Below are 27,194 nucleotides of genomic sequence, written 5' to 3'. Positions count from 1 at the left end.
TATTTGAATATATTTAAAAATGTAATTTATTCCTGTGATTTTGAAGCTGAATTTTTATCCAAACTTTTGACTGGTAGTGTACATTTAGTAAACAAATCAGCTTAGCTGTTTCTCAACACATTTTACATTTCGGTGGTTACAGTCTCAGCTGCCACTTTTATAGCTGTTTTATTCAAAATAATGTTTGTGAGACACAAAGCCTATTTTTGCACTTGGGTGCAGAGGGGCAGAAAGGATAACAGCAGTTATTAACCAAATGTATTTATTTCTGCAACACGTTCTCATCCTCCTCCCCTCCGAACGCACACGCACACATCCTTGCAAACTCCATTTAAATACATGACGTGAAAGCCAGCATTACCTCACTGTTTGCTGCACATGCTTTAATAAAATGATACACATATTTACAGAATCCACAATTTTCGAATTTCACCTCATCCCCCTCCCCTCAGCAAAAACAAAATAGTTCTTCCAAACTCACAGTTCCCCTCTCCAGAAAAAAAAACAAAAACAAAAACAAAATATAACACTTAAGGGTGGATTTGAAAATTACCCACAATTAAAAAAATAAACTCAGCAGAGAAAACAAAAAAAAAAGAGGGGAAAAAGAGATGGAAACAGAGAAAGAGCAATGGATCTTTTGGCCAGTACAACACAGCAGTGCGTGGAGTTTAATAACAGCGCAGATATGGCAGTAACACTGAAATAGCTCATAAAGTCTATGTACAAGGTCACGATAATGGCGGTCGAGCCTCTCGTGTCGGATCCGCTCATAGATGCGAGCGCGCCCCGTCGTACGAACTGTGAGGAAATGGAGGGGAAGGATGCCTTGGCTTTTGAAAAAACTCCTAAAAGTATATATTGTGGAAAGGGCAGAGCAGAACATGTCTTATCTTTGCGTTTTCTCCCTCTAGTTTTCACACCTGTATCATTCTACGCCTCTGGACTATTCTGTAGTAAATTAAATGGAAATAAGGCACAATAACTACGCTGACTGTTTCGTTAACAGGGGAAAGGAGAGTTCTGTTGACAAGCTGATCCAATTAAACTACCGTACTGATCTTCCCTTTGCATCCCAACCAGCCGTTCAAGATTTATACAGTTTAAATAAAAAGAGTTTTATGGTGAGAATGCTAACGGATACCCTCCCCCCGCAAACATTTCCCATCCCGAATGTTTTACAATCACATTGTGACAAAAATCGCTACACACTAGTGGTGCACACAATACAAAAATTGCTAAGAGCACCCGCCCACCCCAGACCCTCCCAACCTTTGGATTTGATTGGCTGATGGCAGACAATCTGGCTTTTGGATTGGTTACCATATGCATTCAACATTTACTTTGATTTAAAACGACAACGTTCTCACAGTCGACGAATAAGCATGAGATTTAAATGCTTGAGAAGTGTTTGAGACGTGTGTTGTGGTACAATAATCACACGCACAACAACAAAAATACGAACTTAAATGGAAACGAAAATAATTAAAAGAGACCCCAGTTGCGGTCTTTAACCTGTTGTGTACTGAAATCCAGGCATCTGCCCCGCTCTATGTACGTCGACCTTTGAGGTCATGAACGGTGAAGTCCCCAAAGAAAATCAAGTGAAGAAAAATGTATGTGTATTCAGTGTTTCCTCCTTCCTCCTTTTTATTCATCTCTTCACATTGTCAGTCCAAGTCTGAACACGCAAATGTGCAGGATACTATAAAAGCCTCAGGTGCGTTTCACTTCCCATCGGTCTGAAGGGTAAACGACAGAGGGTTTAGACTGTATGACTGAATTTAGGGTGTAGGGTTTAGGAGTAGTGTTTGATGGTATTTATGGTTTAAATTAAGTGTTTAGTTGGGACAGGAAGATTGAGGGGTGAGGAGCTGGATTAAGGAGAAGTATCAAGAACAGGTAAGTAGAGTACAGGAAACTCTGACAGGCTATTGGTCTGTTTGAAAGAAGAACAGTCAGAACAGCAGGGGGGGCTTTTAGACAGATGCGTTTATCTTTGTGGTGGAGCAGTAGTGGGGACACGGTACGTTCGAGGTCAAGGGCAGATTCTGAGGGGTTTTCTTGCTGGGGTTTAACTATTCTCGATGGTGGCCTTCTCAGTCCTGGGCTTCAGCTGCTGTGATGTTTCAGCAGATCATTCGTGTTTTTGATGATCCTTCATGTCCTCTTCATCTGTGTACTCAGACGGCTCGTCTCCCGGCTTCAACAAGCGGCCAACGTAGTCATATTTCTCTGTGAGAGAGGAAAAGTATTAGTAAAATGCTATTTGTTGTTCATGCATATTGTGTTTAGATTTATATTGTGCACAAACATTTGGAAAGACTCTTATTTGGACATTGAACTTCGGTAGTAAAAACCAGGGAGAAGTTAGCATTGACCTGTTAGACTCTGCTGGCTGTAAAGCATCATCTGGCTGCAAAGACTATCATTCTACATCAGTGTTAGTCGATTATTCTGACGATTAAATGGATAATTATAATGAATTTTTTGTAGTAATAAAAATAGACCTAAGTGAACTATAGCCTTTAAATGACTTGAAATATATAATAGCAAGGAGGCAATAATATTTAGGAGCTGTTTACACAACAATGTTTTTATCCAAAAATGGGAAACTTATGCGTTATGCTGTTCGTTTACACGACAAGGTTGTTTTGATGACTAAAACGTATAATTTTGAAGGTTTTTGAAAACGCCACCTTTATCATTTCCGCGTAAACACCCAATACGGGGATCTTTGAAAACGTTGACGTCATGCGCATACGTAGTACGTGTTAGGCATGTACTGACTTGCGCAGTACGCGTCGATTTTAAAGGCAAGTGCGTACAAACAGCGTGCTAACTACTGGCCTGGCATAAGCAATACAGTGTTTTTTGAAGTTTTTGCAGATGTTTAAACGCAAATCATTTTGAAAACGTTGTTGTGTATATGTGAAACTTTTTAAAAACGCAAGGTAAAAACTTTTCAGTTTTTGATTACATTGCTATCGTGCAAACACAGCCTTAGCTCAAATAATATATCAAAAGCAAGTAATCATATGGTTTTATTGAACAAAATTACAACACAAATTATAAACAACAAAATGTGTAAACTCAGAGTGAGGGTTTAAAGTTTTATTTTGAAATTGTGTTGAACAGTTAGCATACTGAGAAAGATATGAATGTATTCTCCTGTGTTTGTGTAGGTTTATAAATGATTTACCCTACAAATCTGATGAAATAACATAAGCTGTGTTCCCAAATGAACATTATAATAAATCCAAACTGACAACAACATGCAGAGATGGAGTTTGAGATGCTCCACACATGATAATAGTTTGTGTAACAGCATGTGAATGGAGCCGCTCTGACACGCACGTATGTAACCTACACGCATGTCAGTAATTAAAGCGCATATATTAAACCTGCATTGCATAAATTTAATTTAATCGTAGCATTTGTGAATTCCTATTAGCATTATCCTTTATGATTTTAAACGGGTTTAATATGTGGAATGCACCACTTCCAGTATTTTGTCCTACGACTCCAGTAAAATGCAATCGAAAATTTTTGTTATTTAAAATAAAGCATGAATAAAATAAAATATAAATAAATGAAAAAATGTAAACAAAAATTAAAAATGTAGCTTTGGCAACTAATTGAAAAAGATTAATTGAAGTACTAATTTTACCTAAATCTAATAAAAATGAGGACATATCAAAATGATCCAAACTTAAATTAAAACAAAATTCTAAAAATATTAAAAATGTAAAAATATAAACAAAAACTATATTATAAAAATAACACTAACACTGTCTCCTTTGACAGGCATTTAAAAAAAATAACATTTTAACCAATGTTGGGGGTAATGCATTACAAGTAGCGTTAGTTACGTAATCAGACTACTTTCTCATGTAACGAACAAAGTAATGCATTCGTTTTCAATTTACAACGAAATATCTGAGTTACTTTTTTTTCAAATAAGAAACACAAGTTACTTTGTTTTCCCATTTATTCAATAACCACTCTACTGTTCATGTGTTGAGAGAAATCAAGAGTGAGGTGCAGACTGAGGCATTTCCTTCAGCCTGAGGCTTATTCATTTCACTTTTGGTATGAAAGGGCCTTTACAGTTGCTAGAAATATTTAAACTTTTGTGTTATATTTTAATAAATAAGCAAGCTCAGCCCAGGTGACAAAAGTAATTTAATGTATTATTTTCTATACCAAGTAACACAATTAGTTAATTTATGAAGTAATGCAATATTGCATTATTTTTAAAACTAACTTTTCCCAACACCAATTTTAACAAATTTTATAATAAACGTTTAACCAATTATTTTATAGTGTTCTTACAAGGCATTAACCATGAATTGCTACCTCTGGTAGCAACAAAGCAAACAAGCAGTGTGAAAAAATGTTGTGCTTTATTATCACCAGAGTAACTTATTTGTCAAGCAGCATTAATCTGTTATATTTAATGCTTGATTTTTCCCACAGGCAGGAAAGCCAAGCAGCTTATCTCACATAGCAACAAACAGATATGAGAATGTGCTACACTCAATCATTCAATCTAGATCAGTCAAGTAACCTCACTGAATACTGCTACAGAACAAGAGTCACTCTCCCCAACACACACACACACACACAAACAAACAAACAAACAAACAAACAAACAAACAAACAAACAAACAAACAAACATACATATGCAAGTACATTAAGGCTCAACTCACCAAGAATCATTTGTGTGATTCATAAGTTACATTCGTTTTTGAATGCAGCTACTGAAGACAATGCAATAAAAAGTATTTTCTTGACTTGGTACCAGCTACCCAGCCTTTATCTTATCTCATTCAACTGAGACCGTCTAACATACCGCCGCTGAATAATGATGCAGGAAACACTGACATATCACCATACATTTTTTATAGCTCTCCAGCTCTCTGATCTACAATGGCAAACAGGACAATTAAAGATTACTGTCATTCATCATAAAGAGAATTTGCCCAGTACCCCATTCCTGCATCAGCTGTGTGATTACAGCAAATGTTCAGATCAGCCCTAACCAGCACAACAGGAACAACATGCAGAGCATGTGGACCAGGATGTGTGATAACTAACTAGCTACCTACCTAACATGCACAACTTTCTTATCTCCAATTACCCTAAAGGCTATCGTCCAGATATGGTTAGGTTTTTTCTAGCAAATTACTAGCAGTAAAAAGTATATTACATCACAATATTACTGTTTTAAGCTGTATTTTGAAACAAATATATGCAGGCTTGGTGAGCTAAAGTGACTTCTTCAAAAAACATTAAAAAAAACTTTCGATTGGTAGTGTATATGTTTCCTTTCTGAATTCACAGTTGAAATCTTCTGCTTACCCATGAACTGCATCTCCCATTCTCGAACACTTTCCATCTGTACAGCGTTCAGGTCTGAAAGATCATCGTACTCGTCTCGTAACGCATCCTTCTCCAGGCAAAACGTTGCCAAACCCCGAGAAGCATCACGTCCCGCAAAGATCCCATAGGGGCCCTCTGGAACAACAGACATACTGTGAGCATAAAGGTCAGAAGGACAAATTTAGGAACTTCTGCACTTTATAGATACAGGAACCAAAAATGAAAAAGCAGTATTGCCAGGGATTCACCAACTAATTTGTGAATTTAAAAACTATGCATTATACAAAAATATAATTAAATTCTAAATTAAAACTAAGCTAAATGGCCCTCCCACATTAAAATGTAAAAAAATAGAATAACATTTACATGAACAACATATATATATATATAAATATATATATAAAATATAATGCCTGAATATATAATTCATTAAGATAAAATAACAGTACTTATGCAATTATTTCTAACATTAGAAATTATATGAAAATTTTTAAATTACTAACAATAATTTGTAATAATTACTAATATTTTTACTACCACTACTAAGTAGTATAAGTGTTAAGTAAAATAACAACAACAATAATCATCGTCATCATTTTATGCAACAAGTCCTTGCCCTGATAAAAAACAAAAACAAAAACAAACAAAAAAAACAGCTCAAATGCAATAAAAACAAAACACTGTTATGAACCTACTAAAAGAAAACATTTGTGGAGTCAGTGGGTCAGACAATCCCAGACAAGCTGAAACCAAAGCGGAGTGTCGTCTCAAAAACAGCTGAGATGAAAAGAGCTGCTCCAGCAAACCAAAGGAACGCAGGTAAACAAACAGGTACTTCAAAACAGCTGTGAGATTCTGTGAACAACACACTGCATTGAGCAAGGAAATGAATGTGAGGTGCCATAACAATAGACTTTAACACACCAACATGAATCAACTCCAGCTGTGCACAAACGTTCAGGACACACCTTTCCTTCCAAACCTGAAACATGACAGATGAGCACAACAGACTGATGAACTTCAGCCACCTAATCAAAACAAACAAACAAACTGATGTGATAAAAGGAGATGACAAGAGAACATGCACGTCCCTGATACTTGCTGCATTCAGAGTTTTACTTCACAACCTCTTGAACAGGAACTACAATCCATGAATCATAAATAACACAACTGCCAAAAGCCTTTCAGATCAGGCCTGATGATGACTAGGCTGCTCTGGCATGTGTAGTTTCTTCTGTTCTTTTTCTTGACAGAGAGACTGAGCTTTAGTCATTGTTTATTCAGAACAGAAGGGGCAATCAGAAGGCCATATTTTGATACTGCTTTTTTTGGTTCATCATCTGATCTCCATGTGCAGAATCAAGTAAGCTCTCACACACACACGCACACAAAATCCCTTTTTTTTTTTTTTTTTTCCAACAGTTGAGCAATAATAGTCTTAGAAGAAACAAGCAGGTTCAGCCAAACATTGACCAGAAAGAACAAGCTGCCCTATGTTCTAGTGATAAGACACCACGTCTGCCTACAAAGTACAAACCTCTGCTGTAGTATCACTGGGCTATAAATGAATGCAGCAACAGGTAAATAAAACTCAGATTCTGTCTGCGTGAAATGCTGCAAGATGCCACACAGGTGTCTAAATGAATGACGTACTGGTCAGAGTCTGGCCTACTGCTGACTCCACACCTTGAACCCCCCCGCGCTCCCTCATAAACACCACAGATGGTCAGATAACATATCTCATATACAAATATAGCCGAGGGAGATGTGAGGCCCAATCAGAGGCTCTAGTTTAAACTGTGAATCAAAATATAGTAAATGCAATCAAAGGCCGTGACGATTCTGGTAGTTTCTCGGTTTCACTTCTGACCCGGGTCTCCAAATATAGACTCCAGACAGACAAAAGGCTGCGGCTCTGAGAGCAAATATTTCAAGTATTCTGTGTAGCAAACAGCTACTTTGGAGCCCGTAAACCGCTTTTAAAGTACAGGGGAGTGAAACAAGCGTTTCCCTGCAGGGGAGGGAGGAAGGAATGAGGCCCGGTGCTTGATTTCTTAACCAAGGCCATCGCTAAACTTAGCTGACCTAATATTCATCATAGCAAATCAAGCTGTTAAATTTATGGATTTAAAATAAGCATGTTGATTATTGCATGGTACAGCACTACCTGTGCAATGCATTCCAGATGGGTGTGACAGCACATGGCTCTCACCCCGTATGTCCACGTCACACGTGGCTCTTGTTCAAAAATGTACCGACATGACAGGTTGAAGCCTGGGAACGAGTTCACCAAGGCAAAACAGAGCGGCAGAAAGGTGACCGCAGTTATGAATACGACAGAAACGGCCTGTCAAGAGGTTGGCAAACTCTGATAAAAATCAGACCACCCTGTGCATGATAACAGCTGGGGTTTGTGGGAGAAAGCGGCTTTTTGTGACTTTACCCTAACCAGCGTTTACCAGTATTTGCTTTTCTCTGACCAGAGTATTGACAAGTATAAGTTATCACACAAGCTTTTCTGCTATGGCAAGCTGTTGCTTCTTCAAACTAGTATCTGATTATGTTGCTTGTACTATTAATTATGAATAATATTACTTAACAACTGCTTAAAACGACACATAATTTATTACTATTACTATAGCAAGGACATGTAATGTGTAACAAGTACAACAAAAACTGTTACCAGTGATCTAATTGTATCCTTCACTATTTCACTAGTGACAACTCATTAGATGCTAGTACTTCATTACTGATTAATGTCTATACAATTAGTCACTAGTACTTATTCAACAGATGCTAGCCACTACTGGAATAATTACTAGTATCCAGTTGTGACATATAACTACTCCATTAGTAGTTAGAATTGGCTAAACCTGAAATATTCACTTCAGACTAGTATGTATTCCAATTGTTGCTTGTACCAGTTTTAGTAAAAAAAAGTGAAACAGTAAAACACATGGTTACTTTATTTTGTTACAGTGTAGTTGCACAAATAAGCATTGAGTAATATTAATTAACCACATATACTTGCTCTAGTGTTAATGGTTTGTGGTTAGTTGCTTTTAAACAAGCATAATGTACTGTTACTGCCATAGTAATGTGTAGCATGGAAACTGTAAAAAAAAAAAAAAAAAAGATCATTAATAAGGCACTAATACTTGTTTATTAGTCACTAGCAACTATCCAGTACGTACTCCAGCTTTAGTAGACTTTGCTGACTGGATACTAGTACCTTCTCCAGTGCTGAAGTTAAAAAAACCCCGCTGAATGTGGGTGTGAGCCTGAGCCGTGCGCTCTCCTTACCGCGTCCGTAAAACTTTTTGCCGCTGGTCACGTCGAAGACCTTGGTATTGACTGCCATGAGGATGCGCGGGTTCTGCACGCCGTCGTACTCGCGCAGCTGCTGCAGGGTGAAGTCGCGTCTCCTCATCTTGGGCAGCGGCGAGGCCTCGCTGCCCCGGCCCGCGTCCGCGCCCGCCCTCCTCCACCACCGTGCGTAAACCACATAACACGCGGCCAGCAGAACCACTAGAACGCTGAGATCGAGCAGCATGCCGCTTATACCGAGACCGGCCCCCGGATCCAACTCCTCCGTCGTCCCCTGCCCGCCGCTAGTGTCCGCCGCTGCACTCCTACCGTCCCCATCGTCCGCCATACTGCAACGATAGCGCCTTCCCACCGCGCGCGCCCGCCCAGCTGCCACTCAGAAGCGCGTCTGATTGGCTGGCTGTCACCGGAACACCGCGTTGCCTCCTGGGATTTGTAGTTTTCTATCAGAGGGGCGCATACAAGACCACCGAGCGCATGCGAGCAGACAAAGGCTTGAGATAATAAAAAGGCGCTAACTGTTATGATTATATTCATCAGTAGCTAACCGCGATGAAATACGCGTGGAGTTTTGCTTTTTTATTAACCTGCAACTCAAAAGTGTGTTTCATATTGAAAAATCTATCACACACTTGAAATGAATGTATATTAAATACAAATCTAAGTAATATATGATAAATATATGATATGATAAATATTATATGGGAGGCCAAACTTATCATAATTCAGCAAAGATAATAGTAAATAGGCATATCTTCACAACTCAGAATTTACAATCTTTACTACTGTTAAAGTACAAAATGTATTCAAGTCCCACCTTGACCCTTGCAGTTTCTGTATACATACAGTTGAGGTCAAAAGTTTACATGCACCTTGCAGAAACTGCAAAATGTTTATTATTTTACCAAAATAAGAGGAATTATACAAAATGCATGTTATATTTTATTTGGTACTGACCTGAATAAGATATCTCACATAAAAGATGTTTACACATAGTCCACAGGAGAAAATAATAGTTTAATTTATATAAAAAAAGACCCTGTTCAAAAGTTTACATACGCTTTATTCTTATACTGTTATTACATGAACAGCTGTTTTTTATTTTATGAGTTAATGTGTTAATGAGTCCCTTGTTTGTCCTGAACAGTTAAACTGTCCCCTGTTCCTTAAAAAATTCCCACAAATTCTTTGGATTTTCAGCATTTTTGTGTATTTGAACCCTTTCCAACAATGACTGTATGATTTTGAGATCCATCTTTTCACAGTGGAGACAAATGAGGGACTCATATGCAACTATTACAGAAGGTTCAAACACAATGCATTAAGAGCTGGAGGGTGAAAACATTTTGAATTTGAAGATCAGGGTAAATTTAACTTATTTTGTCTTCTGGGAAACATGTAAGTATCATTTGTAGCTTCTGGAGGGCAGTACTAAATGAAAAAAAAATCTGCTATTTAGAAAAATATAAGTAGAAAGCATAGAAAGCAATATAAGAAAAATGATTTTTTTTTATTTTGTTCAAAAGTTTTCATCCCAGCTCTTTGGCATTGTTTTTCCTTCTGAAGTATCAGTGAGTGTTTGAACCTTCTGTAATAGTTGCATATGAGTCCCTCAGTTGTCCTCAGTGTGAAAAGACGGATCTCAAAATCATACAGTTATTGTTGAAAAGGGTTCAAATACACAAATATGCAGAAAAACCAAAGAATTTGTGGGACCTGAAGGATTATTCTGAAGAACAGCAGGTAGTTTAACTGTTCAGGACAAACAAGGGACTCATAAATAACGATCACTAAACATTATAGAAAATTATTTTCTCTCATGGACTTCATGTGAACATCTTTTATGTGAAATATCTTATTCAGGTCAGTACTAAATAAAAATAACATGCATTTTGTATGATCCTTCCTATTTTGGTAAAATAATTAACATTTTTCAGATTATGCAGGGTGTATGCAAACTTTTGACCTCAACTATATTTATTATCATTGTTTGAAAAGTGTCTATTCTTTACAGTGTCTAAAGTGATTGTTTATAGTCTATACTAAATGTATTGTTACCTGGAAACCCAGGAAATATTAAAGACTTTTAAGAAAAGAAGTCATAAAAATACTTATAGTGAACGCACATGCTTCAAGTTAAGGTTGACTAAAAATACTGAGTATATATATTATGTGAGTGCAAAACTGAATTTTTTTTTGTTCAAAATGTGCAAAATGTAGAATGTGTAAGACAGTAAAATAACACACTGCACACATTGCCAGATTTGAACTCAACAAGAAATACAACATACTGTATATTATTTTGGGGTTTTATAAACAGATTTTAATATATTTTAAGTTTTTTTTACATTTTACAATTTATGAGGAAAGAAAAAATTAAACCGACATGCATACCAACACACAAGCGCACACAAACAAAAATATCACAATAAAATGAATCAATAAAAATGAATTGATTGAAATTAGAGAGCTGCTTCTAATATTTTTTATGTACAGTTTTCATAAGCAAATATGATACAATCGGGACATCAATTCAGTGTCTGATTAATGATCATACGTGAGAAGAAAAACACTGATTTAATGTTATCAGCCAAGATCCAAACTGCAAAATAAAAATATAACGCAAATAAAAGTATTCTCTGGGCCACGATGTTTGCAGTCATCTACACTCTCTCAGTAATATCAATAAAAAACGATTATAATCAATTAAGCTTCCAAAAGAGAGTAAAACAATAAATTATCTCAAACTCAACTCCAATAGGATTCAAAATTTAAAAGGAAGAATAATTCCTCTCAAAAACATAACATTTCTTAGAAACTTCAAGTACACAGATGTTTTCCAATTTAAGTCAAAATTATCAAAAAGGTCAAAGATGTTTTCTCTTCCTCGTGGAGACGTGGGATCTTAGAAATCACCACCTCCGCAATCCGAACGGCGTTTAAAAGCAGGAACATCATGTAGCTAGTTCCTGATGATGTTAACACTTTTTACAATCCCTCGCCACTGATATCTACGTACTTCTCTGATATTCAGCTCATACACTCAGCTAATCATAAAAGCATAAAGAACTTAGTATCCCATCACTGTCATATTTCCTACACAAGCTAAAAGAGCAAAAAAAATGCAATAAGCTATATAGTGTGTTATCTTGTGTCAACCTCAGTTCAAGTTTTTTTTGTTTGATGAGCTTTTTTAAGTTTTTAAAATAAACTAAATGTATACTGTGCATTTCGCACAAATTAAAAACACTTAAAAACCAAAAGATTATTTGTTATGCCGACAGAGCTGTAAAATATATATTTTTTTGTTGCTTTTGAAATGTAAGGCATTTGCAAAGGTAAAAGAGATAAAACTGCATTCGATGTAGGAATGCATCTGTGTAAACTTTACAGCAAAACAAGTTCACCATGCGTACTTGATTCTGAAACTACTAACTGCGGGAAAAAAAAAAAAAGTGAAAGAAAACAAAAAATAAAGATCTTATGGAAGTTAACCTGTCCAGAAAAAGCACCTTGTGCAACACCAAGATATTTCTGGTTTACTCTTCAGTTTGTGAACGCAGCGGTCTGACAGTTGGACTTTGCTCTAACGGTTTGACTGGCTCACTTCCGAGGTTATGGTGTAAAACGTAAGCCTGCACCAGCACTGAAAATCTTTTCACAGCTCTAGAGTTAGAATCACGCTCAAATACTGTATATAGTGTAGTAAGGGCTTCATTTCTTTGGCTGTTGGGCATCTTTGTTTTTGCTCGATGCCGCTTCTCCTTTACGAGCATCTGATGAGGTATTCTTCTTCACATTCTCTTTGGGTGGGGCTTTTGTAGACGGGTCATTAGCCGTGCTGCTTTTGGCGGTCAGTGGTGCTGGTTTCTGATTGGCTGCGACTGGCTTGGCTGACGGTTGATTGGTGGTTTTTGCTGTCGTTGGGGCAGCGGCCTGATCCGTCAAGATTGTTTTCGCCATCACTCCTGCAGTTGGTTGATTGTCTGAAGATGTCTTGGCAACTGGGGTCTGTTTCGATGATGAGTTTGAGTTGTGTCGCCTACGTTTCACCTCGTCTCCTGCGGAGGACGGGTGTGCTTTCCTCCTTACTCCTTCCTCTGGCATTGGTGGCTAAGAGAAGGAAATTACATTTGGTTAATAATAATAATTAATGTTTTTGAGCAGCAAATCAGCATATTAGAATGATTTCTGAAGGATCATGAAAGACTTAAGACTGGAGTAATGATGCTAAAATTCAGCTTTGAAATCACAGGAATAAATTATATTTAAAATATATTCCATTAGAAAGCAGCTATTTTAAATAGTAAAAATATTTTAACATTTTACTGTATTTGCTGTACTTTGGATCAAATAAATGCAGGTTTGGTGAGCAGAAAAGACTTCCTTAAAAAAAAAAAAAAAAAAAAAAAAATCATACAGTTCAAAAACTTTTGACTGGTAGTGTATGATAGACAAATTTCTAATTTACTACATGCCATCTTATTATTTATGATATATTTTTTAGTAAGTACAAAGCCTTTTAGTATAACCATGTGTTAAAAATAAAAATCAGAAAAGATTTTACAGCATAAAGTACACCTAAGAATTATCTTTGTCAGTAATATTTTAAGATGAACACTTACTGGACTGAAGTAACTTAGCTTTATTAGAATATCCATACATCATTTTTAAAAAAATCATATTAGAATGAGTATCAAATATGATGCACTTCAGACTTTTGAGGAATGTTTATTTGTACATCTCTCATTCATCAATGTATTGCATTGCATTACATATTTTGTCTCCCACAATAAAAACTACAGAGCTTTGACCATAAAACTAAATATCATCTTACTGAGATATATTATTTGGAGACATAGGGTGAAAACTGATATGAAGTTATATGAATTTTTACGCAGGTAGTCTGTTATACTGTTAGAAAATCTCATTGATTTAGATGACAAGAATCAGAATTTCACCACACTTTTTGGTCAATTTTGAATTATTTTTACTATTTAAAATAACGGTTTTCTATTTGAATATATTTTAAAATGTGATTTATTCCTGTGATTTCAAAGCTGAATTTTCAGCATCATTACTCCAGTCACATGATCCTTCAGAAACTTCTAATATTCTGATTTGCTGCTCAAAAAAACATTTATTTTTATTATTTTGTAGAAAACAGCCGAGTAGAATTTTTTCAGGTTTCTTTAATGAATAGCAGGTTCAGAAGAACAGTATTTATGTGAAATTGATTCTTTTTTTATATGAATGTCTTTATCATCACTTTTGATAAATCTAAAGCATCCTTGCTAAATAAAAGTATTAATTTCTACAAAATTCTACAAAAACCATTTAAAAAAAATGTTTAATTGTTCAAAAACTTTTGACTGGTAGTATATGTTAGGCTTCACAGGGTTAAAGTGTTATTCTGGAATTACATTCACATGCAAGACTGAAGCATATACTCACATCTACTCTGAAATCATCAATGCTCTTGAATTTGCTGAGGTACTCCTGGAGTTTGGGGTCAATGGGCTGATTCTTCACCTTTGCATATTTCAGGAAAGCCCAGAATTTCTCCAATCCATATAGCTGACCTACATGTATACACAAACCCCCAAACATTAGCATGCAAGCACATGGTAACATATATTAAAAAAAGAAACCACATGGTGACACATCAAAAAAAGCTACAAAAAATGTTGTTTAGTAAGTTTCCGCTAATGCAATGAGTAAGTGAATTTTACCCACAAAACACCAAACACTGAGATGGTGGTGATATGCAAAGTTACAATGGTGCAATGAACACTTCTGCCTTGGCATGTTTTTAATTTATTTTGCCAAACTATGAGTGTATGACCTTTCTCATAGTCCTGAATGGTCTCGTCCTGGAAATCTTTAAAGATGTCCTGTCTGAACCTCCGCTCAAGTCCATAACTATAGAACCGGAACAGACACTCCAGTCCATACCTGTGACGAAAAATGTGAACACAAATTAGGAAACTAGTGTTGGTCTTCTCAGGTTGCACAGCATGTAGTATACAAAAACCTTATACATGCTTTACCAGTGTAATCATTTGCATGACTATCAACATTGCAAATAATATACATGCAGGAAGTCAGAGACAGTACAGTTTGCATAACAGTTTAAGATGAAGACTGTCTTTTTACGCCCAAAAAACATGCACAAGATTCACAAAGTTTTAAGTTACAAATAACTTTTTTATAACTGATTGTTATCAGAAAAAATGCTGGCCAATACCTTGTATTGCCCTTTTGCACAAAACCTGATTCATTGTTTACGAATCTGCAAGATTTGTGATGTTGATGGCTTTTGAAGTTCAAGTTCCTTTCGATATGGTGCATTATGAGTTTGGTTCATTCAAGGAATAAGTTCAACAGAAGTGCAAGCTCTCAGCAATCAGAATTTAGTACTGAAATATACACACTTGCCTAATAATTAATACAAACAATTTGTGAGATTTTCAGAAGAGTTTATGCATCCTTGTATAGAAACCAGACAGTCCAAAAAGAACAATGTTCAGACCTGGCAGCCATTTTAATGTGGGTTTTTGTATGTTGCGTGTTATATAGGTCAAACATGAATGCCAGCTTTAACTCTCTCTTACGAGAAATAGCTATAAAAGCTAATATTTCATTTATATTTTATTATTATTTTCAAGAATTTTCAACTGTTCTGTAGCTTATTCTGTAAAACAAATTAAAAATTGGGAGAATTCTGTAATCTGGTTTTATATATAGTCAGAGGGACTCATGAGCAGGAACCTTTTTATTTTCGGTATGTCATTTATGCACCCTCTTGCCAAACTGGGGGTACTTGAGAAGGGGTCAGATGAACTTGGTTGACGTACTGACTGGTTATTCTGAAATTCGCTGCCTGATTTCTCAAAGACTGATATCTTCTCCATTCAAGGTCAGCAGATAAAACACAGAATTCAGGAATATGACGTTTACCTGTAGTTCTCCTTCGCATCCTCTAGGGCAAACTGCTTGAACTCCTCATACATTTTCCTGTTGAAGTTGTCTCTAAGAAAGAAGGACCAGAATCTGAAGAGGGTGTTCATCTCCTGAGACTGACCCACACCTAATCGCTTCCTCTCTGAGGAAAGAAAATACACAAAAATGAGAAACTAAAGTAAAGCAGATGATAGATAGACAGATGATATAGACAATTATTGTACCATTGAGGCAGCGTCTGCGATATTTGTGGTAAACTTGCTGGGTGAAGCCGTTTTCTCTCAAAAGCTCATGGGATGGATGCCAGAACTTTGGCAGGGACTGCGGGGTGCAGCCGTAACTGCCTGACAGCGCAGGAGCTCCTTCTGATGGAGACGCATTCGAGCTGCTGTACAGAGGAAGAGGAGGATAAAGGGGGAGAAAGAGAGACTTTTAAGCAAAGCCAACTTTGTAAAACAACTAGCTGAGGTTTTTCAAGAGGTAGAAAGATCGGCACTTCAGTGTTGAGGGCATGACATAAAAAAAAGTCACAAACCTAATGGAGGATGTGCGGGGTCTGTGCTCTCGTGAGTCCATCACCCAGCCTACATGGCACTCTAGAGGAGGGTTAGAGCTGTGACGGGTTTTCCTCTTTCGGGGGGTCTAAAAGAGGGGAAAAAAGAATATCAGAAATTTAGGCCTGGTTACATGTACTCAGGAATTGAGCAAAAATGTTAATCTATATATAATTATCAGGTAATACATATATACACATTACCATTCAAAAGTTTGGGATCAGAAAGATTTTTAATGTTTTTTTAAAGAAATCTTTTCTGCCCATTAAGTCTGTGTTTATTTGATTAAAAATACAGACAATTAAAATATGAAATATTATTGCAATTTAAAATAGTGGTTTTCTGTTTTAATATACTTTAACATATAATTTATTTCTGTGATGCAAAGCTGAATTTTCAGAATCATTACTCCAGTCTTCAGTGTCACATGATCCTTCACAAATCATTCTAATATGCGGATTTATTATCAATGTTGGAAACAGTTGTTGCTTAATCTTTTTTGTGATACTTTTTTTCAGGATTCTTTGATTAATAAAAAGTTAAAAAGAACAGAATTTATTCAAAATAAAAAATTACTGACCCCAAACTTTGAACAGTAGTGTATACTGTTACAAAAGATTTCCATTTTAAATAAATGCTGTTCTTTTTAACGTTTTATTCATTAAGGAATCCTGAAAAAAAGTATCACAAAAAAAAAAAAAAAAAAAAAATTATTATGCAGCACAACTTTCCAACACTCATAATAAATCAGCATATTAAAATTATTACAAAGGATCATGTGACACTGAAGACTGACATAAGGAAGCTGGAAATGCAGATTTGCATTACAGGAATAAATTCTATTTTAAAGTAAAACAGAAAACCACTATTTTAAATTGCAAGAATATTTCATAATATTACTGCTGTTTTTTCTGTATTTTTAGGCCTTGATGTGCAGTAAAGACTTCTTGAAAAAAAATCTTACAGATCCCATTTGTGTGTGTGTGTGTGTGTGTGTGTGTGTGTGTGTGTGTGTATATATATATATATATATATATATATATATATATATTTATTTATTTATTTATTTTTTTTTTTTTTACAATATATATAAAATTCATTCTTATAATCTCAGAATATGTTTGCCTGGTACAAACATACTTTTCCATCAAGGTTTCCGCTATCTTTGATGACGGGGTAGAAGCGTGGGGTTTTGGTTGGGTCTTGTCTTCCAGGGGTGCGTGGCGTACGTGGGGTATGAGGTACACTGGAGGATTCTGGGACATCCGTGGGGAGAGAATGAGCCATGCTAGAATCATCTACAGAAAAAGAACCAGCACAAAAAAAACCCCACATTTAAATAAATGAATTATTTGATTTATAATTAATAACTGTTTGCTTGTTTATTAAGATAGATAGATGTGTAATCACCTGTCTGACATGGTGGAGGGGGCGGGACCTCCTGGTTGGGGTCAACAGGAAGTTTAGGGGTCAGAGTTTCAAACTCGTCTTGGCTGATCATGTTGAGCTTTTTGAAGTTCTCCACATCCTAAAAACATGGAACATATTTATACATTATAGAGAGAACAAACAGAGGGCTAAAAGCATAAAAACTACAAGTAGAGCTTCAAATTCTTCGTCTAAAAACAAAGAGGAGAAGAGGAAGACAAAGTGCCCTGATGGGCTTCCAGTTTCTGCCTGCATGAACAATGAAGTCATAAGCGCTCTGTATTTGACTGCAGGCAGTGCACTTGATCAGGTTTACCAGCGATTATTACTTACAGCGCTTCAGAAATTACATCTTTATAGTCTATCATAAAGACTCAAACCCATTTGGCCACTGAAAGTGAAGCTTTTAGGCCTATCAGTGGTATTAAATCAAACATAGCATAGTGGGTCAGGAGTTTACCAAGAACATAATTTAACACAGAGATGAATGGTAATGTGTCATATTGACATATGTATACATATTGGTCACAATGGTACACAGAAATAAGCCACACTAACACCACTACTCTCAAAATGAGAAATAATTGACGCAAGAACAGGCACAGTGACATCATGAACTGATCTGAAGCAAACCACATGTGCTCATTTCTGTCATTTTGTGCAGCTGTTTATCAGGTGTCTGTACTGTGAACTTCAACCCACAGAGACCTTGGCACAGTTAACACAGGTGTTACGAGTCCCATGAGCGGGAACATGTGGGTACCCCCGACATCACTGTACAGTTCAAACACAAACCTGTGTAAACTGTAGACTCAATATGAACCACTCGATTCAAATTAGAGTCACATTCTTTCAGGGTTTTTGACATTTACAAATGCCTCAGATTCTGTTGATGTTAGTATGGACTGGCAAAGCTTCAATATATGAGTTTTTATCCTAATAGAGCGAATCAAGACAAGAACTCTTCCTCTAAAAGAACACAGTTGACATATTCTTTTAAAGAGCTCTCGTCTATTTGTCACTGTTCTGTTAAAAATCAAATGATACCACTGTTGGATCAACCCAACACAATTCAATCCAGATACTGTGATGAAATTGTAATGTAGTAACAAAACTGAATCATAATGTGATATTGAAAGATATTAGCACATATCCAACCGTAAAGTGGTCTGTTATCACATGCCAAATCCTAGAGCGCACAGGTTGGTTGAGAAATAAATCAGAAAAGACACCATGTGCCACCTAATATGAGATAGGAGATCTTAAGCAAATATGTCAGCATATTTTTGGTCACTACAAAGCAATTCAAACATTTGCAGTGGAAAATTCCCATGTTACTGCTAAGTGTGGACATTTATCGGAACAGCTGCTGATCTAACATTACACTAGGCTATCTTATACACTATCTTCTCTGTTACTTACTATCACTACATACTCATTTTCAAAAATGAACCTTTTTGTTTACACAATGGTTCAAAAGTTGGAGGTCAATAAGATTTTTTTAAAGAAACTAATACTTTTATTTAGCAAGGATGGATTCAAATGATCAAAAGTTACTGTAAAGACTTTTACTTTTTTTTAAATAAAGGCTGCTCTTTTAAACTTTCTATCGATCAAAAGATCCTTAAAAATGATCAATTTCAATATAAATATTAATAGAGACGTTCACTTTCAGAACAAAAATGTACAGATAATTTACTCACCCCCTTGTCATACAAGTTGCTCATGTCTTTCTTTTTTTAGTTGTAAAGAAATTATGTTTTTTGAGGAAAACAGGATTTCTCTCCATATAGTTTAAATGCAGCTTCAAAGGGCTCTAAATGAGCCCAGCCAAGGATAAAGGGTCTTATCTAGCAAAACAATCAGTTATTTTCTAAAGAAAATAACAATTTATATACTTTTTAACCTCAAATGCTCATCTTGTCTAGCTCTACGTGAACTCTGCGTATTCCGGTTCATGACGGTTAGGGTATGTCGAAAAACTTCCATCTCATTTTCTTCTCCAACTTGAAAATCAACCTACACCACAGTTTTACCTTTTTTTGTAAACAGTGTCTGATCTTTGCATGTTCACTTTGTAAACACTGCAAAGCAATGCAGGACAATTTTGAAGTTGGGGAAGAAAACTAGATGGGAGTTTTTTTGACATACTTTAATTGTCTTGACCCGGAATACACAGAGTACACGCAGAGCTAGACAAGATGAGGATTTGAGGTTAAAAAGTATATAAAATGTCCTTTTTTTTTTTAAGAAAATAACCGATCGCTTTGCTAGATAAGACCCTTCTTCTTCAGTTAGGGTCGTTTATTGGCCTTTGAAGCAGCATTGAAACTGCATTTTGGAAGTTCAGATTCGGGGGCACCATAGAAGTCCATTAGATGGAGAGAAATACTGAAATATTTTCCTCAAGAAACAATTTCCTCATGACTGAAGAAAGACAGACATTAACATATTGGATGACATGGGGGTGAGTGAATTATCTGTAAATCCTTGTTCTGGAAGTGAACTAATCCTTTAAGCCACATAATTGTTTTCAGCACTAATAATTTTTTTGAGTACCAAATCAGCAGATTAGAATGATTTCTGATGGGTCATGTAACACTGAAGACTGGAGTAATGATGCTAAAAATTGAGCTTTGTAATCACAGGAATAAATGACATTTGAAAATATATTAAAATAGAAAACATCTGTATTTACAATATTAATATTCTTTAAATATTTTTGATCAAGTTAATGCAGCTTTGATGAGCATAACAGACTTAATTCAAAAACAGAAACAAATGCTACATGACGGGGGAAACAATGACAAGATGAATTCCAACTCAATGTTGCTCATATGATGGCAAAGCGCTATAAGGAATATAACTTTAACATGTAAATGATGTTTATAAATAACGTAGTTAAAGGAAGATCACAGCCTAAAATGAAAAACCTCTCATCATGTTTATCCGCCTATGTGAAGTTTGTGTGAACTTCCTGTTTAATGGCGAAAAATCTAAGTTTGACAGGCTGCCATGGACACACCCTTTAACAAAAACTCAAGATCTTCACAATTTAACATCACAAAGGGCTTTAGATTACACTGACCAAATTAGGTGTTGATCTGTTTCAAAGGAGTTTTTTTTTTTTTTTTTTTTTTTTTTTTTTACAATACAACACTTGAAAATGGCAAAAAAGGCACAAAACTTCCAGAGAAAATGAAAAATAACAGACTTCCTATTGAGTTTCGGACTTTGTACAGGTTGTTTTTTTTTTGTAGGTATTGGTGTGTTACATGTGTCTACCGAATTTCGTACATGTATGTGAAACACAGCTCGAGGGGCACGTCGTTGAAATTTATAGATGCCGCTATCGAGCCATTTTGCCACGGCCATTTCTGAAACCCACATCAGATGTAAAATTTCACCACTTTTGGCACGCGTTTAAAGTTTCGAGTTTTCGAGCACGTTTAGGCCCTCAAAAAAGTAATTCATTTTGGGGAAGCAGAAGAAGAAACAGCAATTCCACTTAAAAAAAAAAGCTCAACCATTCTCACCTTGGCATTGGCTAATTCTTGCTGCCCTTCTTCCTGTGTCCAAAGATCCTGTTCATAGTAGAACAATCCATCGTTAATGGCTTTGGCAAGGTCGGCTGTAATTTTGGCACGTGACACGTGGTTCCCCGTCCGATCACCCCCAGGGTGTTTTCGCAGGTGAGGCGGGGTTTGAGTAACAATCAGGATCTTGTTTACGTCTCGGTCGTCAAGTTCATCATCCGAATCGTCATCTGACCAATCAGTGAAGGTGTTCTTGCGAGGCGCTGTGAGTCGTTCCATTTCTTCATCAAACAGGAAGTCCAGCTCCTCCTGGTCAGCCTCAGGCTGCTGCTTTGGGCTGGACTGAACCAGTTCTATACGTTCCTGAAGCAAACACAAAACATATCTTATTGATATAATAATTATGAAAAAAATCGTGCAAGCAGAAAACACAGAAAGCGGGGGGATACTCAACTGCAGATGGGGATAACTCAAGAAGAGGAGGAGGGGAAGAAGGAGGAGGAGGAGGAGGAGGAGGAGAAGAAGGAGGAGGAGGAGATGAAGGAGGGCTAGGAGGAAGAGGAGTTACTGAGGTCTGCACACCCACAGGACAGGAGATGGAATAATGGAGAGAGGAAGTGATGGATGAAGAAATATGGAGGAGGAAAAGGAAAAAGTGTGATTAAAATGCTCAAGCAGACTCATGAGTTATGAACAAACACAGAAATGTGAGATTTTTTATTTATTTATTTTTTTTCAAATTGACTGGTACCAGGGTATTTTGCATCCCTATTATTTTGCTTCATGCGCTGCATATCAGTTATTGGGAGACATTTTCATTTATTCATTTTGTACACTACTGTTCGAAGGCAGCAATATTTTTTTGGTAATACTTTACAATAAGGTTCATTAGTTAACATTAGTTAACTACATTAGTTAACATGAACTAAGAATGAACAATACTTCTACAGGATTTATTAATCTTAGTTAATGTTAGTTTCAGCATTTACTAATGCAATTATTAAAACAAGTTGTGTTTGTTAACATTAGTTAATGCACTTTGAACTAACATGAACTAACAATGAACAACTGTATTTTTACTAACGATCAGCAAGTGTGCGTTAAATTGATCAAAAGTGACAGTAAATACATTTTTTTATATGTTACAAAATATTACCATTTCAAACAAATGCTGTACGTTTACACTTTCTTTTCAAAGAATCCTGAAAAAAAAAATGCATCTTGGCTTCTACACAAATATTAAGCATAACGACTGTTTTCATATTGGAGTAATTTTTGAAGATCACAGGAATAAAATACATTTCAAAACATAGTAAAAAAGAAAACAGTTACTTTAAATGTTAGCAATATTTTACAATATTACTGTTTATTTCTTTACAGCCTTGGTGTGCATACTTTTCTTTCAAAAACATAAAAAAAAAAAAATTGTACTGACCTCAAATGGACTTTTGAATGGTAGTGTAAATTTAATTGTTCATGCTCATTTTTCATAGTTTTTCATTTAGATTATCGCTGTGGTCATCTAACACTCACTTAAAGTTAATCTTTTAAAAAAGCAATTTAAAAACACTGTTAAGATATAATCTTTACCCAATCTATAACTGAATATCCAATTTCAATACTGTACATTATAATGTTGTGATGGATAAATCTACCTGTAGCCAGGGTCAGAAATGACCTTTTCCATTATTTTTTTCCATGTTTTTTTTACATTCATGAGGGCAAATTTTATAAATCACCTTATTATTATAATCACTATACTATGATGTCTTTAATGTCAAACACTTAAATTTACCCAATTACTTTAATCTGTATTTCATCAATAACAACAGACTGTTTAAAATTAACATTTAAAATCTTAATTAACGTTTAAAAAAAAAAAACAGGAGCTCACAGGGCTGCAATATTATGAGAAAAAAAATCATTATTGTAGATTATTATCTTTATATTGTAATAATGATTATTAATATTGATATAGAAAAGCTTTTTTGTGTAGTTTTTGGCACGTCACATTCTGGCTTCACAGACAAACATGTCATTCCATGACTTTAGCCTAGTCTAGCACAAGTTATGCAAAAACTCCTGTTATATTCACCGAAGCTATGAAATTAATCTTTAATTTACGTTGTATCTGAACTGTGTCGTTTATGATGAGGGAATTCATAAGCGTGCGCTCTCATCACAGCTCCAGTGTTTTCAGCGCTGACTATTCTAACCGCCTCTGATTGGCCAATGTATTCCTAAGTTCAACAGAGATGCGTTTGATTGGTTGTAAGGCTCAACACTGCACAAAACAGCGAGCAAAAGCAATGTGATGCAGTGTGAGGGAATCTAAATGTAATTCTGTGAATTGTCACTTCTTTCATTTTCACGTTTCATTTTAATTGTGACAACCATAATGCACTGTTTTTTGCACAGGAGCATTTTTTGCACTGTTGGCTTGAATTTATGGGGTGTTTTAGTTAATTTTCATGCCATTTTTGCCACAAGCCCTTGTTCATTTCCGACCCCGCTTGTAACATTTAAAATGACAGGTTTTATTTTGTTATGCTTTTTTTTTTTTAGACAAAATGTATTTAATTTTAATGCCGTTATATAAAAACAACTGTTGTGATAATGATCAGAATTTAATGCATTCCTACAAAACACTGTGACATATCACTAGACTAGGACGGGATCCGGAAGTACCTTATTTTTTCCAGAGGAGTTTCTGTGTCGTTTTTCCACCTGTATCCACGGCTGGGCGTCTGGATCAGAGAGACTGCTGGACCGCTCTTTAGGCGTATTCCCATCCTCACTAGAGCTTCTTTTTGAGTCTAACGGAGAGGATTCTTTGGACTGAGGTTTGGCTGCGTCTGTGTCATCACTAGTTTGGCCATTTACCAGTGCGGGTTCATCTATGTGCTGACTGACTGGGGAGGACGACACTGTGGCACATGTAGAGAGAGAGATTGCAAACAAGTGAGTCAGGGTTGCTATTTTCAGGATCAAGCAAGATGACAGTACAATTTGAAGCAACACTGCAAAACAAATCACAAGTATAATAAAAAAAAGCTAAAGAGTAAAACACATCAGAACCTGTGCTGAGGGAGGTGAACGTCTGTCCTGGGACGAACTCGGGGCAATGAATGAGCTGGGAAAAATCTGTGCGTGGGGAGTCCACAGGGGGACCCGGGATGGGCCAATGCTCGGGTTCTTCTTTCCTACGGATCTGCTCATCAACAAGCTCCACGACTTCACTGTTCTTTACTGCCTGCTCAGACACATAAACACAACATGTAACACAGCCTAAAGATGATAATCTCTAGTAGAGCAGATGTGAAGGGTCAGTAGTCACCTCCTTAATGAGGTTGATATCGGTGGTGAGGGCCTGGACTCTGTGGAAACTGGCGATCAGAGAGATGGGCAAAAAGCCTTTTGAATCCATCTTCCTCCGCAGGAAGAAGTCACGCTCCAAGTTTGGGAGACTGAAGTAGTATTCACTAAAAACAAACAAACAGCCATCTGAAAACTCTAAAATATTTAAACAGCATAGCTTCACATTTGCTGCCTCTAATTACTGTGTATTTAAATACGGACTACAAAAATAACTGCTGCATGTCATATGCACGCAATTAAGATATAATTACAACTTGGATATAATTACATACACACCACATATTTAAAGCTGTGTACTTTATACTTTATACATACATATATTATACATACATATATTTATATATGTATATGTATATGTATATGTATATATATATATATATATATATATATATATATATATATATATATATATATATATATATATATATATATACATATATACATATATACATATATATATATATATATACATATATATATATATATATATATACATGTACTTATATACATACATAAAAATACAGATATACGGAAATAAAAACAGATTATAATACCCCTGAAGTACATACAAATATACTTGTAGAGGTTAATTTAATAGTTTTATTTGTTGCATGCATATCTGTACGCAATTCACATTTAATGTGTATAAAACTATAAAGAGACAACAAACAAGAAAACAGATTGTAAAAAAGAGTCAATAAAATAAAGACCAAAGGTCTGAGACCACTAGAGCAAATTGTGCATTTTTCTAATACACTGCTGTTCAAAAGTTTGAAATCAGTAAGACTTGTCATGTTGTCATGAGTCTATTATGCTTATCAAGGCTGTATTTATTTGATCAAAAATATAGAAAAAAGCAGTAATATTGCAAAATGTTATTGCAACAAAATAATGGTTTCTATTTGAAAATATTTTAAAATACAATTTATTCCTGTGATGTAATACTGAATTTTTAAATCAGCCATTATTCCAGTCTTCAGTGTCACTTTAGAAATCATTCTAATATGCTGATTTATTATTAGAATGATCTATGTTGGCAACAGTTGTGCTGCCAAATATTTTTTGGAAACTGTGAACCATGTTTTTTTTTTTTTTTTTTTTTTTTTTTTTCAGGATTCTTTGATGAATAAAGTTAAAAAGAACCGTATTTATTCAAAATATAAATCTTTTCGAAAGATTATATAAATTATATTACTGACAAATCAAGTGATATATTAAATTGAAAAATTTATATTTCAGAGTATCTTAGAATTTCATATTTCACTTTTAATGACAGTAGCACATAAGCTACATGAACAACAAACAACAACAACAAAAAAATTAATCTGTGTAATTTTCAAACTCCTAAAAGGCTAGATTGAAAAAAAAAAAACAAATGCCAGACTTTTAGACCACACTTTATCTGTAAGGCAAAGTCTTACAGTGTATTTGTATTGTAATAGCAACTTGTAATAGAAACTAATAATAACTAATAAATAAATACAATTATTTGCAATAATTTAACAATAGGTTTACACAACAATATAAAGCAATACAGCTATAATAAGCTCTTGGAAAACTGTTTTTTTTTTTTTTTTTTAAATGTCCATTAATGAAATTATTTAAAATATTCATTGTAGTGCAAAACACATGTAGACACATCCAAGAGCAGCTGGGTATTACAGTCTTGTTCGTTTAACTGCTGCATTGCAGCTGAACTTTTACACTGTTATATATGTGCAAAGACAGATTCTGACTGGACGTCATGGGTATAAAAGACAAATCTCACATCCCTCCCTCCCTCCCTCTCTTTTTCCAGCAACACATGCATTCACAGATCAGCACTGCTTCTCTTTCCATCTCTGTCCTCTGGGTATTGTGTATTGTGCAAGGTGAGGAACACAGCAGTCCCACAGCAGACGGCACAGAGCCTCTGGCAGGATTCCAGTGAGACCAGGTGCAGTGAGACCAAACTGCAGACCAGACCTCCACTATCACTGCTGAATTTCAGATTTAAATATTGTATGGTAATCTATTAGGAGCTTTTGTGAATAAGCAGTTAGGAAAAGATTTGATTACATTTCTGCTAACACATCACATGCAAGTTCCTACAAAGTCCCCAGATGAGGCAACTGAACGTGGAACTTGAGAGGCATGACCGATGATATACATCAACCAATCATAAGCCTCCTTAATGTTCAAAATACATGAACATTCACTGAACCCCTGTCAGAAGCAGAAGTGCTCTGGGAAGAACACTGCGGCCTCCACCCAGAACACACCTCACATTCCAGCAGCCTTAGTCAGCCGAGGTCGAGACGCCCCATGTGCCATACTGCAAATGATTATGAGGAGTTTCAGTGGAGGTGCTGAGCAAGTTTCACTCACTGCTATGTTTGGGTGTGAGGAGAACAGCTAGAAACTTGCCAAATGGAGACATATCTTTTTTCAAATAAACAAAAGATGTTAAAAATAAAAAGATACAGAATTAGCTGGATAAATAATACACTCTGAGATGCCCCAAAAACATCCAAGACACAACATTAAAAACAAAGCTTCAGCAATGAGCCAACCAAACAGCACATGCTGAACTTTTACTATACTATTTTATGTAAGTCTTATGCAATACTATTATGAAGCAAC

At 35.7% G+C, this 27,194-nt stretch overlaps 2 protein-coding genes across 3 annotated transcripts in view; both read right to left on the bottom strand.

The window, feature by feature from the left end:
* Positions 1–245: 245 nt before the first annotated feature.
* Positions 246–9,064, bottom strand: pgrmc2 (progesterone receptor membrane component 2). The gene is made up of 3 exons (XM_051133620.1): positions 8,690–9,064; positions 5,366–5,521; positions 246–2,235 (listed from the first exon to the last, which is right to left on the bottom strand). Exons 1-3 carry the CDS (start codon positions 9,039–9,041, stop codon positions 2,138–2,140), a joined length of 606 nt encoding a protein of 201 aa, XP_050989577.1. The 5' UTR covers positions 9,042–9,064; the 3' UTR covers positions 246–2,137.
* A 1,946-nt stretch (positions 9,065–11,010) lies between these two features.
* larp1b (La ribonucleoprotein 1B) overlaps positions 11,011–27,194 on the bottom strand; it is a 38,199-nt gene continuing 22,015 nt past the window's right edge. For both annotated transcript variants that reach the window (XM_051133277.1, XM_051133278.1), the window contains exons 7-18: positions 24,532–24,676; positions 24,273–24,447; positions 23,883–24,121; positions 21,195–21,557; positions 17,641–17,758; positions 17,371–17,528; positions 16,212–16,318; positions 15,901–16,064; positions 15,674–15,818; positions 14,559–14,668; positions 14,168–14,295; positions 11,011–12,826 (exon numbers count right to left, since the gene is read on the bottom strand). In XM_051133277.1, the coding sequence (XP_050989234.1) occupies positions 12,428–12,826; positions 14,168–14,295; positions 14,559–14,668; positions 15,674–15,818; positions 15,901–16,064; positions 16,212–16,318; positions 17,371–17,528; positions 17,641–17,758; positions 21,195–21,557; positions 23,883–24,121; positions 24,273–24,447; positions 24,532–24,676 (2,251 nt within the window). In that variant the 3' untranslated portion in view covers positions 11,011–12,427. The remainder of the gene's footprint in view (positions 12,827–14,167; positions 14,296–14,558; positions 14,669–15,673; positions 15,819–15,900; positions 16,065–16,211; positions 16,319–17,370; positions 17,529–17,640; positions 17,759–21,194; positions 21,558–23,882; positions 24,122–24,272; positions 24,448–24,531; positions 24,677–27,194) is intronic.

Source organism: Labeo rohita, chromosome 17 (assembly GCF_022985175.1).
Source record: "Labeo rohita strain BAU-BD-2019 chromosome 17, IGBB_LRoh.1.0, whole genome shotgun sequence".
Classification (NCBI taxonomy): domain Eukaryota; kingdom Metazoa; phylum Chordata; class Actinopteri; order Cypriniformes; family Cyprinidae; genus Labeo; species Labeo rohita.
Note: the sequence above shows the minus strand (reverse complement) of the source record. Positions and strands in the feature narration are given on the sequence as shown.

Bases quoted from the DNA above. Each gene is read 5' to 3' on its own strand.
- pgrmc2 (XM_051133620.1), bottom strand. From the start codon at position 9,041: ATGGCGGACGATGGGGACGGTAGGAGTGCAGCGGCGGACACTAGCGGC. The intron at 5,522-8,689 runs GTAAGGAGAGCG...CTGTTGTTCCAG, and splicing joins CAAAAAGTTTTACGGACGCG to AGGGCCCCTATGGGATCTTT. The intron at 2,236-5,365 runs GTAAGCAGAAGA...CCTCTCTCACAG, and splicing joins ATGGGAGATGCAGTTCATGG to AGAAATATGACTACGTTGGC.